The sequence below is a fragment of the Leptopilina boulardi genome, unplaced genomic scaffold, assembly GCF_019393585.1.
Source record: "Leptopilina boulardi isolate dan_hultmark-lab unplaced genomic scaffold, ZJU_Lbou_2.1 LbouV2_216, whole genome shotgun sequence".
Taxonomy (NCBI): Eukaryota; Metazoa; Arthropoda; class Insecta; order Hymenoptera; family Figitidae; genus Leptopilina; species Leptopilina boulardi.
In genome coordinates, this window is record NW_026137770.1 from 2975969 (window position 1) to 2988922 (window position 12954).

General features: G+C 23.8%; 1 protein-coding gene across 5 annotated transcripts in view; it reads right to left on the reverse strand.

Moving 5' to 3' along the window:
• Positions 1-175: 175 nt before the first annotated feature.
• Positions 176-12954, reverse strand: part of LOC127279473 (neuroligin-like protein glit-1) — a 39059-nt gene continuing 26280 nt past the window's right edge. The window contains exons 1-13 of one of the 5 annotated variants that reach the window (XM_051301843.1): positions 9171-9373; positions 8344-8742; positions 7174-7463; positions 6384-6513; positions 5933-6086; positions 5515-5692; positions 4982-5388; positions 4444-4634; positions 4164-4350; positions 3827-3932; positions 3542-3737; positions 3262-3377; positions 176-2768 (exon numbers count right to left, since the gene is read on the reverse strand). In XM_051301843.1, coding sequence (XP_051157800.1) covers positions 2390-2768; positions 3262-3377; positions 3542-3737; positions 3827-3932; positions 4164-4350; positions 4444-4634; positions 4982-5388; positions 5515-5692; positions 5933-6086; positions 6384-6513; positions 7174-7463; positions 8344-8637 — 2628 coding nt within the window. In that variant the 5' untranslated portion in view covers positions 8638-8742; positions 9171-9373 and the 3' untranslated portion in view covers positions 176-2389. The other 4 variants (XM_051301845.1, XM_051301844.1, XM_051301842.1 and 1 more) reach the window with 4 other exon arrangements.

The window sequence follows — 12954 nt, forward strand, 5'->3', positions numbered from 1 at the left end:
AAACGATTTTTGTAAAAACATTTGAAAATTTATAAAAGTTTGATAGTTTTTTTTTTATATTTCCATCAGATTTGTATTTAAAAATTTCAAAAAATCCGGAGATTAAAAATTTTGAATAGAACGTAAAAAATTAATAAGTTTAGAATAATAAAATTAGACAAAAAACTAAAAATCATTAAATTTAGATTTATTACACTTTATTTAGTTGCGAGTTATGTGACTCGTATTATAAAATGCTGTGTACAGTATTATTTTTTTACATACATTTTTTTTTTATAAAACCTATTTATTCACAGTGAATTATAAAAATTATGTAGAAAAGTAAGTAAATTATTTTTAACTGATATTTCTAGTGTATCGTAGTTGATCTTAAAACGTTAATCTCTTAAAAGTGTTACAAAAAAAAAACTTTGAGATCGCTATTGCTAGAAGTCGTAAATTGCGTGAATCTTTTTAATCCTAAAAATATGTGATGAGAATTAAAATTTACTTTTTATACAATGACGATGTCTAAGGTCAAAATAAAAAAATCGTTACATTTTTTTGTACAATAGAATATTAAAAGATCTAAAAAAATTATAAAATATTTAATTTCTTAGATTTTATCAATTATTTTTAGTTATTTACATTTATTATTTTTTACGTTATTTTAATTATCGAAAATAATTGTATTAAAAAACATCTTTGAAATTATTCTCCATCGTCGATTGCATAGAAGTAAATCCTTATTATTTGAGCTTCGTGAATGATATTTCATGTATACAACAATGAAGTGTAAAACTTATCTAACATTTGGAAATATTTAATTTCCCATAATACGTATATATATTTAACAATTTCGTAAATATAAAATTTCCAAAATTCTCCGAATAAATCAATATTTTATACACAAAGTATTTTTTTTTTTTTTGTTTTAAAAACTTTAGAAATCTCTGTGTGATAAATATAAACTTTTAAAATTTCTATTCTAGCAATTTTAATACTTTCTAAAAATTTTAAACATTTTTTTTTTAACACTAAGGATATTTGGCGTGATTCACAAGAGACTATTTTATCTCTCAAATAGAGGGACAAATTAAAAAAATTTTTATTTGTGAATCATTGTCGAAAGAGAGGGTAACAATATTCGCAAAATAAAGCATATCTATATATAATATAGTTTTGTGCTACTTAAAAAACTAAGATACACTCTTCTCATTCAATCCTATTGAATATAAATTTAATAATTATTATAATTATATATACAATAAATTGTAAAAATATATATTCATGTACACTTGGGTTTTTTTTTTGTTTGTATACCTTAATGAATATATCAGGTATAATTATTTATAAAACTAATAAACTATAATCTATTCTAGATATAAATCTATAACGTTCACATTTTCGATGGACGGATAGGTTTACTTATGAATATATTGAAGAACGGACAAGACGGTGGTATGCATCGATTCATTAGCATGCAATGAATCTTGCGACTTATATAATTAAATGATTAAATCCCATTTATTTAGGCATATAATGGCTAGTGCAATGGCTATATTTTAAATTTATCATTGTCTTACAGTAAAGAACCATTTCGGAAGGTATTGTAAATCTTTTTTTTTCCCCAATTCAAAGAATACACGAAAATTTCACTTTCAATTCGAATCAAATTGCAATTAATCAATTGCTTTATATTAAAAAATTGAAATTTTTAAAAAGTTAAATATATTACGATTTATTTAGATAAATAATAATAAAATATAAATAAAATTTTTTTAAAGTATTTTTTTAAATATTGAATTTGAAAAAATTTTAACATTTCAAAAAAATTACAAATATGATTCGATAATCTTAATTCGTGTATCTCAAAAAATGAGAAGAAAAAGTATTATACAAATATTTTTAATGTATTCAAGTATTGAAAATATTAAAATATTTATTTATCATTAATATAAAGCTTAATGCTGTAAAATTATTGTAGACTCGGTGCTTTAATAGTTTGATCATGGGCTTACCATAATTAAAAAATAGTTACAAAAAAACAAATTACCAAAGCTTTGCTTTTGATAAAAAAAATAATTAAACTACTTATAGAAAATCTATCAATTTGAATAAAAAGTAAAATAAAAATTTTTTTCTAAAAAAACCTCATCAGTCGTATCAAGTAAAACCAAAACGTTTCAGTAAAACTGAAAATGATAAAAAATAAAAACCCCATATTTTAAAATTATTTGAAGTAAAATTAAAAAAGTACTATAAAAAGTAAAAAAAAAGTACTGTAAAAAGTAAAACGAAAAAATTTAAACACAATTTAGAACCATTAAAATGTAGACTAACAAAATTTTCCATTAGAGGTAAATTTCATTTAAAAGCTAAAAAAAAAATTAAGTTTCTTTAAAAGAAATCAAACGGCAGTTTGAGGCACACCTTGAACGAGTAAAGTTTTACTTTTAGTTTTTGTTGCCAATGTTGTTTGACTATTAGCCTTACCAATTTTTGTTTGACCATTCGGCGAACTTGTCACAAAACCCTCAGAGCGCATATCTTTCAATGATATATTAGAATTACTTCTTAATGAGGGTGTTGAGCTAAATTTTCGATTTTGAGCCAATCTCTCCTGTAGTTTAGCATCATTTTGCCGTGAAACACGTGGTCTTACTGGCGGTGTATCACGATATTCATAAACATTTTCTTTAGAAGCCCTCGTCATATTTTCGATTCCCTCCGAAGGCTCTTCGTCTCGTACCATCAAGATGTCTCCGCTATAGTAGTGATCGCACTTTCTACAAAATAAGAAAGAACATTTTTTTTTTTAATTGAAACCAATTGAAATATATTGGATTTAATTGCTGGCCATTTATTCTTGTTAAATGTGTTAAAGCCTTGCTACAGCAATAAAAAAAAATGTGGTGCGAAACTAAAAAAGTGAATTTTTGTTTATTTTTGGATTATTTATTTGAAACAACTTGTGTTTCTAAAAACGTAATCAAGTGCATACCTTAAAAGAAAAATCATGATGAAAAATTTAGTGAGAAGAATTACCTGAGAAACTCTCTCTCGCTGACATTGCTTGGCTAAGAATAATGAAACAATGTCAATTACTTCAAAACTGTTAGTAATAAAAGCTAATTGAACACACGAAGTGAAATAGAATTTTAATAATTTGGTTAACAGAGAACCAGAACCACGTGCACTACTTATTTCCCATTTGGTGAGTAAAAACACCTACATAATAAAAGAGTAGTGACAACTTGGTTCTGTTTACCTTTTCCTTACCTCTTGGAGTTTCGCCACAGCATACAACAGACCACCGATATGACAATTAATACCAAACAAGCCGTTGACATTGACCAAAAAGCAATTTGCAGTGGTTGCTTCGGTTCCCACCAATACTAAAAAAATACATATTTTTTAAATATATTTTTCTTTCTAAAAATTCTAAAATCAAATCTAAATTTTGAAACCTTATTTTAACATTTATTGATTTTATTAATTAATGAAATTAATAAATAATTCCAATGTTTCCGTAAAAAAAAAAAAAAATGAATTTATGTACCTCTGTTACGGGAGGATAAGTTGGGACCAATCGTCCAATAACTGTCGGCAAGTACATGGACCAAAATGCACTTTCAGTTTGTCGATAATTTAAAAGAATTGAACTATTGTACGTTGTATTGATATTTAAATAACACAGCCAGCCTTGTTTAGCTTCATCGAAATGAAGACCAAGAATTTGCGAAGGCGTTGGATTTCTATAAAGTAAACAAAAAGAAATTATTAAATTAATTTACAATATTTTATCAATAAAAACATTTTTAATTTTTATAAAAGATTAATTTACCCATAAGTTGCAAAGTTGGCATAAGCTTTCATTAAAAGATGACTCATATTACGATCATTGTCTGTCCACATGTCTCTCTTTAATTTTAAAGAATCAGGGAAAAATTCTGAAAAAAATGTTAATTACATTTTAAATAGAAAAAAATCAATTACAACATTTTAATTTGATTATTGTTTAATACTAATTTTAATTAATTTCATCATTTAATTGTTATTAAAATATTTTTAATTATAAATAAATATTTTCATAGTTATCTGATTTAATTTCAATTTGAATTTAAAATAATTAATAATAAAATTAAAATTACAATTTAGAATTAAATTTCTTTTGAACTTACCAGTGTCCATGAAAGGGGCACCAGTTAACAGTAAATATTCAATATCATGAGGAACACGTTGCCAATGTTCTAATTTCAAAGCTTCAATTGTCGTATTTAAAACGTATAAATATACGGGAACATTTTGTTCTACTAATAATTTTGCAATTTTATCATTTGGCGCAACATAAAGAAAATCGGACAAAAGCTGCAAGAGAATAAAATAAAATTTAATTTACATGATATTATTAAAATAAAAATGGTTAATTATCTTAAATTAAATTAAATCTCAAATACTCACGTTAATATACTGATCTCTAATGTGAGTAACATTTTTCGGATCTGGCCAATATGTGTACATATATTTTATTGCTTCGAATACACCCTGTGGATTTAACGTGTAATTATATTGCAAAACAAGTTCCCAAACTTTTTGATCAAACATTTCTGGAGTGATGATGAACTGATTTCTTGACAATGTTACATTCTTAGCTGGAAAATTAATGTAAATATTTACAATATTTTCAAAGAAAAAAGTAACATTTAAACTTTTTATTATTCCAGTTATTTCGCTGGAAATTTGTTACATTGTTAATTTATTTGAATTGTTACTTCAATTCTTTACTTTTTTTTTTGTTGAATTTTCTACATAGAAAAGATTTAATTTAAAAAACAGTTTCATCGCGATAAGAAAATTGCGATACAAAAGTTATTTCTTTTTTAATCGATCTTGGTTTATTTTTCAATATTACTTTTAAATTTAATAAAATTTTATTAAAAATCCATTAAACGATGGAGAAAATAGACGTGGATTTTGTAGTAAATTTTTGAATACTCACAAATGATGTAAGAAGCTTCTTGAGTTGTAACACCGGCCATGTAAGCGATATCATTTCTAAATCGACGAGCTTTAATACTTTCTTCGGGAGGTTCAATAAAGAAATGCCAATCGGCGGCTCTCCAATTTTCATACCAAGTATCACCAGGTACAGTGAAATTCGTATCTAAAACAGGAGCCCAAGGAAACATTCCCACCTGGGGTTTCATATTTGATTTTCCAAGATCGAGAAATTGACGACTATCTTTTAAACACTGAACAAGTCTCCAGCTACTTTCAATGCCACAGCCAACATGTTGTGCATAAACTCTTGATGTATTTTGTGCTCTATATCTGTCCATTATCACTGCCCAATCAGCTAATGCTGAACCGGACTGAGCAATTACTTTTGAAACCATATAATGCGTTCTGCAAAATGATAAATTTATCAAATTAATTTTGTAATTAAATTTTAATACTTGTCAATGATAATAATATTAATAATAAAATAATAATTTTAAATTATTCTTGAAACATTTAATTTTCTTTTCTAACCGAGGTGCCACCATTAGTATTCCAGCACTCGCAGCACCTGCCCCAGGACCAAAAAGTGTTATTGCCTTAGGATCGCCATTAAAATTGACAATATTTTCATAAACCCATCTCAAAGCCATTGCCTGATCAAAAAGTCCATAATTTCCAGGACTATTTTCATCTCCCGTGCAAAGGAATCCTGAAATATTAAAATCAAACAATGGAATAAAAATTATAAACAAAAAGTCTAGAAAAATTTAATAATTAAATTAAAATGAAAGTAATAAAAAATAAAATTAAAATAAAAAATAATTTTATTTCTAAACAGATAAAAAGAAAAGAAAAAATTTCAAATAAGAAATATATCCAATATTTAATAAATGACAAATTTAGGAAACTAGTGTATGAATGAAAGATATAAAAAAACACAATTTTTTACCCAGAGCTCCAAGTCGATAATTTATCGTAACGACGACAACGTCATAAAAAGCAGCCAACATATGAGCTGGAAATGAATTGCTAGCTCCGTGAACAAATTCCCCGCCATGAATATAAAGCATTACGGGATACTTTCTTGCTAAACCAGAGCCAATCTGAAAATAAAGAAAAAATCGTTATATTCGATTTTACATGAGAGATAAATTTACTTAATAACGAGTCAAATTTTTTCTGCAATAATACAAATACTTTTATTGTAAATGTCGACTTGTACAAAAGAGAATTTTTAATTTTGTAAGCCCGTATATATTGTAAAATAAAATAAATTTATCCATTAACGCGCACATTTCTTTTTTTTTTCTTTGCTATTGTGAAATATCCCAAAATACTTATTTCATTCTTTAAAAAAAAATCAAACAAACAAAAGATAAAGAATTAAAATAAAAACTTACATTAGGACTGAAAATGTTTAGATATAAACAGTCTTCATCGACAGCTCGAATACCATTTGAAATTCCTGTATATTCTTCAGGTTGAGGACAAGCTGGTCCCCAATCAACGGCTTGTAAAAGTTGCCAACCTCTATTGAAAACGGAAAATATTTCATTATTTTATTAAAAACTATTTATTGATAAAAATAATAAATAATTTATTTACTATTAAAAAATAATTATTAAAAAATATTTTGTAAGAAGTGTCTATTTACTCTTGATTTTTCTTATTTATAGTAATTTTTAGAATTCTTAAATCCTTTTAGGATTTTTTTTAGAATTTTAGAATATTTTAACTCAGACAATTAAAATAGTAGATTCTGGTTTAAAAAAAATCAAAACAATTTATCAAGAACTTCTAATTTAAAAACAAATTGACTTTTAGTAAAAATTAAAAAAGTTCTCATTTTAAAACTTATTATCCTGTTTTTAAATTTTACACTATCTATAAAAAGAAATAAAAAAAATTTCTTTTCTTTAATGATACTTAATAGAAACAAATTTCAATTTTTTTTTTGTCAATTTCTAACTCATTTTATTGCCTTTAAAACGCTGCTTAAAAAATTTCTTTACAATAATGATTAACAAAGATATGTTACCTTTTGTTTATAAAAAACATCATTTTTTTCAAAGCAATTTAACAATTTTTGAAGATACGTTTTAAAGGTGATAAAAAGAGTTTTTTTAAATGTATTTTATAAGTTAATGAGCAAAAGTTTATGTATGTATATATATTTTACAAAATACGCACTGATGAGGTCTAGGGGGTTTAAATCTTCCTTCGAGAACTGGTGGCATCGCATAGGGTATACCAAGAAAAACATTAACATCACGAGTGACTCTTTCAACAGGTTGACTCCAAGGTCTATGTCTTGATTCAGGAATATCGTACAAATAAACTTTGAATCCCTGAATTTGTCCATGATTTGTTTGAACAAAAATATCACGATCTAAATTTTTTGAATCAGCTCTTTCTTTTCCCTGAAGATCTGGTCTCCAACCTGCCAAAACTCCCGGCAATGGAAATCGTGGTGTAGAGTCCTTAAAATAAAATTCACAATTCAATTAAACATTTTAAATAAAATTAAAAAAAAAACGATAGACGTATAAATAGTTGTTTTGTTCTAATAAATTTTTTTTTACAAATAGTCAATAAAATACTTTCAGGTCACAATAATAAGCTAGGCGTAACGATAATTAAGTAATTATCGCATCGCATGAAGTCACTGTAGCAGTCAGTTTGAAATACTCATAAGAATAGAATTCTTTTTATGATTACAAGGGAAACTCATTATTATAGATTGTGGGACTTGAATAAAATAGGGAAATATTAGTTTTATTATGTAAGTGCAAAAAAGTAAAACTATTTTAAACGATTGATGATTGAAAATTAGATTTTATTCTTTTATTATTACTCGTTCGTTTTATAAAATTTTATTAATTATAAAAAGTAATTGAGAAAAAGATAAATATTTTTATTTAATTTTTCAAATACAATAGAAAATAAAAAATAATTTTAATAATTCAATAACATTTTTTTTATGATAAAATGATTACAAAATTAAAATTTTTTAATAAATATTTTACTAAACGAAATATATTGCTTTACAAATAGATTTATCTCGAAATATAATATAATTTTAATTTATTCAAAAAAAAAATAAAAATAAATTAAAATTAAATTTTAATTAAATAAATTATAAATTATAAAAGTATAAATCTATATAGATTTAGAAAAATTATCTCATCAAAGAAGCAACATCAAGGCAATTATGCAAGCCCTTTTTAAAATCTAGGGCAAACAAATGAAGAGGCAGTCAAGAAAGAAGCACTTGTCAAATTCTCTTAATTGTTCTTCGTAGCGTAAAAAATTATCAACAAAATAAATGTATGATAAATTAAAAAAAAAAAAAAAACTCACCCCAGTTTTATAACGATCCTCTGGAAGACGAGTATTTCCACGATAATAAGGATTTTGAAAATCTGGTTGAAGTGGATATCGTCTGTCTTTATACAGGTACGTCTGATAATCGGGAGTGTTTTTTGATGGCACAAAAACACCCTCGCGATTATAGAATCCTCCACTTTGAGGATCACGATAACGTGGAAATTGATATTGTTGATAACTGTCCTGTTGTCCATAAACAATCGCGAACAGGAAATAAAGGCAAAAAACAACGAGGCCCTTCAAGGCGTGTTCCTGACGAGCAGCCATCTTGCCGCGATGGTGCGGTCACAACACCGCTGTTCTCTTCTCGCCACGAGTCATCCACAACAAGCACCTATACTCACTCGCACTTATTGAAAGTCCAAGAACCACCTTCGAACGAAAGGGAAAGGCATTTTATAAAAGTCACAAACAAGTAAAAGTAACATACACACACACACAGAAGAGAAACGTAATCGGGGCCCAAAATTTAAAAAAAGCTTTGTACACGGTTCACTGAGTTTCGCTTATTTAGATCTTAATACTGACAAAGAAAAACGTTTTTAAAAACTCTACTTTTGTTAATAAAATATCATTTAAAAAAAAAATTTATTTCTTAATAGAAATAAATGCATTGTCTGATACACTTTTGAAGACTGAAATCAGATTAGAAACCTTTCTTGTGTATTCTCATTAGTCACTCCCATTTTTGACGTATATTAATGAGTAATGCACTTGTGAATCACATTTTTGTTACGTATAAAATAAAGAAGAACACTGTATAAATTTTATTTTTATAATATTAAGCAAAGAGTACGAACCAATGCGATTTTTATAGGTTATGTTGATAGGGTTGTTTTGAATTTTGACAGTTCTCAGAAGGGAAGTTTTCAATATGGACGCGTGAAATGTCAAAAATATAGGTCACTGGCCTATTTGAATTGACCAATAATAATGTCACTTTTATAGATGAAAATCAAACGAGAATTATGATTGGTTGTCCACGCCTATATTTAACGAATGAAAGCGTAGAATATGAGAATGTGTATTGCGTAAGTGTGCGTACAACGTAGTAGTAAAATAGTAAACACACTTTAATTCATAGAATAATATTATTTAATGAATTTCCTTGTTTAATTAGCAATAGTACCACATAAAGAGATACCAGTTAAAAGAAGCGATTCTTTCAGGATATTAATGATTGTCATACTATTAAAATTAAAAGTGAAATAAAATACAGTTAATTAATGACGAATATAGAATCAATGAAAAAAAAAAAATTGTAATCCGATAACAATAATAGTAATATTTACTAAATAATAAAATAATAAACTATAAAAAGGGTAAAATATAATTTATTGTAAATTATTTTTCTGTATCATAGGAGTTGTAAAGAATTTATCAACTTAACCAAAAATCTGCCTTACCGTCAGGGATAATTTGAGGCAACCCTTTATACAGCGTTGTAAGTATTATTTCAACCGTTAAATTAATAAAATAATTATAAGTTAAATAAAGGCAAATAAAAATAAATGAATATTAAACAAACAAATTGCAGTAAATACAGTATAAACTGAAATAAATACGAAGAAATTAAATTATAAATTAAGTAAATACAATTAAATTAAAAAGTAAACAAAACGAATGAAAACATGTGAAAAATAAAATTTTAAAAAGTAAAATAAATACAAAGAGAATAAATTAAAAATGTAAATAATTAAAATTAATCAAAATTTACTAAATTTACTAATAATTTACTAAAAAAAAATAAAAAAAATAAACAAAATTAAAATAAATAGGAGAATAAGAAATAAATGAAAAATCATAAGAAATATAAAAAAAAGCGAATAAGAAATAAAGTAATACAGAAACGAAATTTCCGCCTATTCTTTCAATTTTTAAAATTTAAATTACCTCACATTTCTCAATTGCATGAATTTAAATCATCAAAAAATAAAATTTAAATAAATTTTCTTTAAATGAGAAAAGCAGCATATAAATAAGAAATTGAATTAACGTATAAATGTAAAGAAAATAAAAAATATTTATTCATAATTAAATGACAATGTATATACAATTTTATTGAGCTTTAGAATCGTTCATTTATAGTCGAGAGAAAGAGAGAGAATTATTTTCCAATGTCGGTTCATGCATAATCAACAACAGCATCAGAAAAAGGTTTCATTATACTGAAGTCTTTATCTTAACAGCTTTACATACTCATGTACATATACATAACATCCTCTTAAAATCGTCACGCTTCAAACATCAGGGTCCTAGGGTCACTTTCTCAGAAACGGAGCCAAGTCAGTTGAATAAAAAGTTACAAACAAAGAAAAAGAAAAAAGGAATTTAAAAAAAAAAAACCCCCAACACCCACAGAAAGTACTTTAATTTATCAGAAATAATTTTTTGAATTGAGCGATTTGGTATTTATTACTTTTTTTTCTCTTTTTAAAAATATATGAAAAAAAAGGAAATAACAATAATATCTTTTAGTTTAAAAGCTTTCAATGAATTTTAAATTATATTAAAATGATTTTTCAAATTTATTTTTTATATTTATTTACTATATCATTTTTAAGTAAATAAACGAAAAGATAAAAAAGCAATTAACCCGCATTTCTTTTTAGTAATGAATCATTCATAATTGCACAAAGAAATAAATAAAGAAATAATAAAATATTAAAGAAATTAAATAATCATCAATTTTTCATTTGCAATACTATTTACAGAAAGTCTTTGTTAATATATATATATTTTACATATATAAATAACAATGCAATATTACAATAATTTTTTTCATTTAAAATAAATTGTAAAAAATATTTTAAAAAATTTATAAATATTTATATGAAAATAAATATTCAATATTTTTCATATTTAAATCAAAAGATATTTAAGACAAGCATTAATTTACTTTTTTTTATTTTTAATTTAATTAGAAAAAAATTAATTCGCAAAATAGTTATTAATAAAAAAAAAAATTGTTATAATTCTAAAAATCGAATTCGTTGTTCTCAAAAATATTTTCTAACTCAAGTATAAGTATCTGTTTTTGTTAAGGATCATTTTATTGAATTTATTTTTTCATAATTATTGTTACGGTAATTTAAATAATATTCTTGATTTGAAGAATCTATTTGATTTAATTACAAAAATTTCTCATTGATAAAGAGAATTTTAATATATATAAATGAAAGAATAATTTTCGAGTTGTTGAATAATTTTTAAAATCAAATAATTTTTTTAAGACAAAAAATTATTTCGAATTAAAGGATTTTTTTCAAATCAAGAAATACTTTTCAACATGAAAACTAATATTGAATATATTTTATGAATATTTTTGAATATTTTTCTATTCAATTATTACTAAATTATTATTATTATTATTATTGTTATTATTTATTTAATTATTTTTTAATTTATTTGAATTTTTTTTAAATTTATTTTTATATTTGTTTATTTTTTTATATATTTAATTAAAAGATTTAAGTGAATCATATGTTTCTTAACTTACAAAAAATCCTTTTTTTTAAATAAAAAAATAAACGATTCTTTTGTAAGTTAAGAAATGTGATTCACTTAAATCTTTCAATTAAATACATAAAAAAAACAAATATAAAAAGATTCTTAAAAAAAAAGAAAAAATATATAGATGATTACAGTAGAAAAAGTTATTTAATAATAATTGTTTAATTATTTTTTTAAAAATGTATGTGTGGAATATAAAATAATTTTTAAATTTAATATAGATCATAAAAAACAGATTTTTTTATTAACATTTTGTAAAAATTAAAAAACTAGGCCTTTTCATTTTATAATTATTAATTAAAAAAATTATTTAGAATACAACATTTTTTAAATAAAAATTATGTTTGAATACTATATATTGAAAATTATTTACTTTTTTAAAAATTTAGACTATTCGTTTGATTCTGATCTAAATAATAAGTTAATAAATTAAATAATAAAAGTAATAAAAAATTACTATCTATATATTATTATTATTATTATTATTATATTGTATGTATGTTATATAAAGAATAACAAATACAATAAAACAACAAAAACAAAAACAAATAAATAAATAAAGTAATGTATAAAAAAATCTATTATATGAATTCTATTAATTAATTTATCTACAATTATTACAATAAAAAAACTAAAATCATTTATCAAATTTTGTTTAAAAATAAAAAATAATACTTCATAAAAAAAAAACCATAAATATTAAAATGAAAAAAAAGAAAAATAGTTGCACAATGTAATAACCATTCTCAAAAAAGAAAAAAAAATGTTTCAAAAAAAAAAGAAGCTAAATTAAACATTTTTTATTTAAACACAATCTTCTTCTTCTCTTTTTTTCAGTATTACTGGACCTTTTTTTCTCTAAATCATTATATTCTGTCAAAAAATGAAATTCAACTGAATGCGACACAAATTTTGTAATTTATCAAAGAGACCCAAAAAGAGCTTTTTACAAATGTCCTCAATATATATATATATATATGTGTGTTTGTGAAAGGGGTTAAAAAAAAAGTAATTTAACTTCCGTCAAACTTATCAATTGATTCGATATACTGTATACTGTAACTACATGTT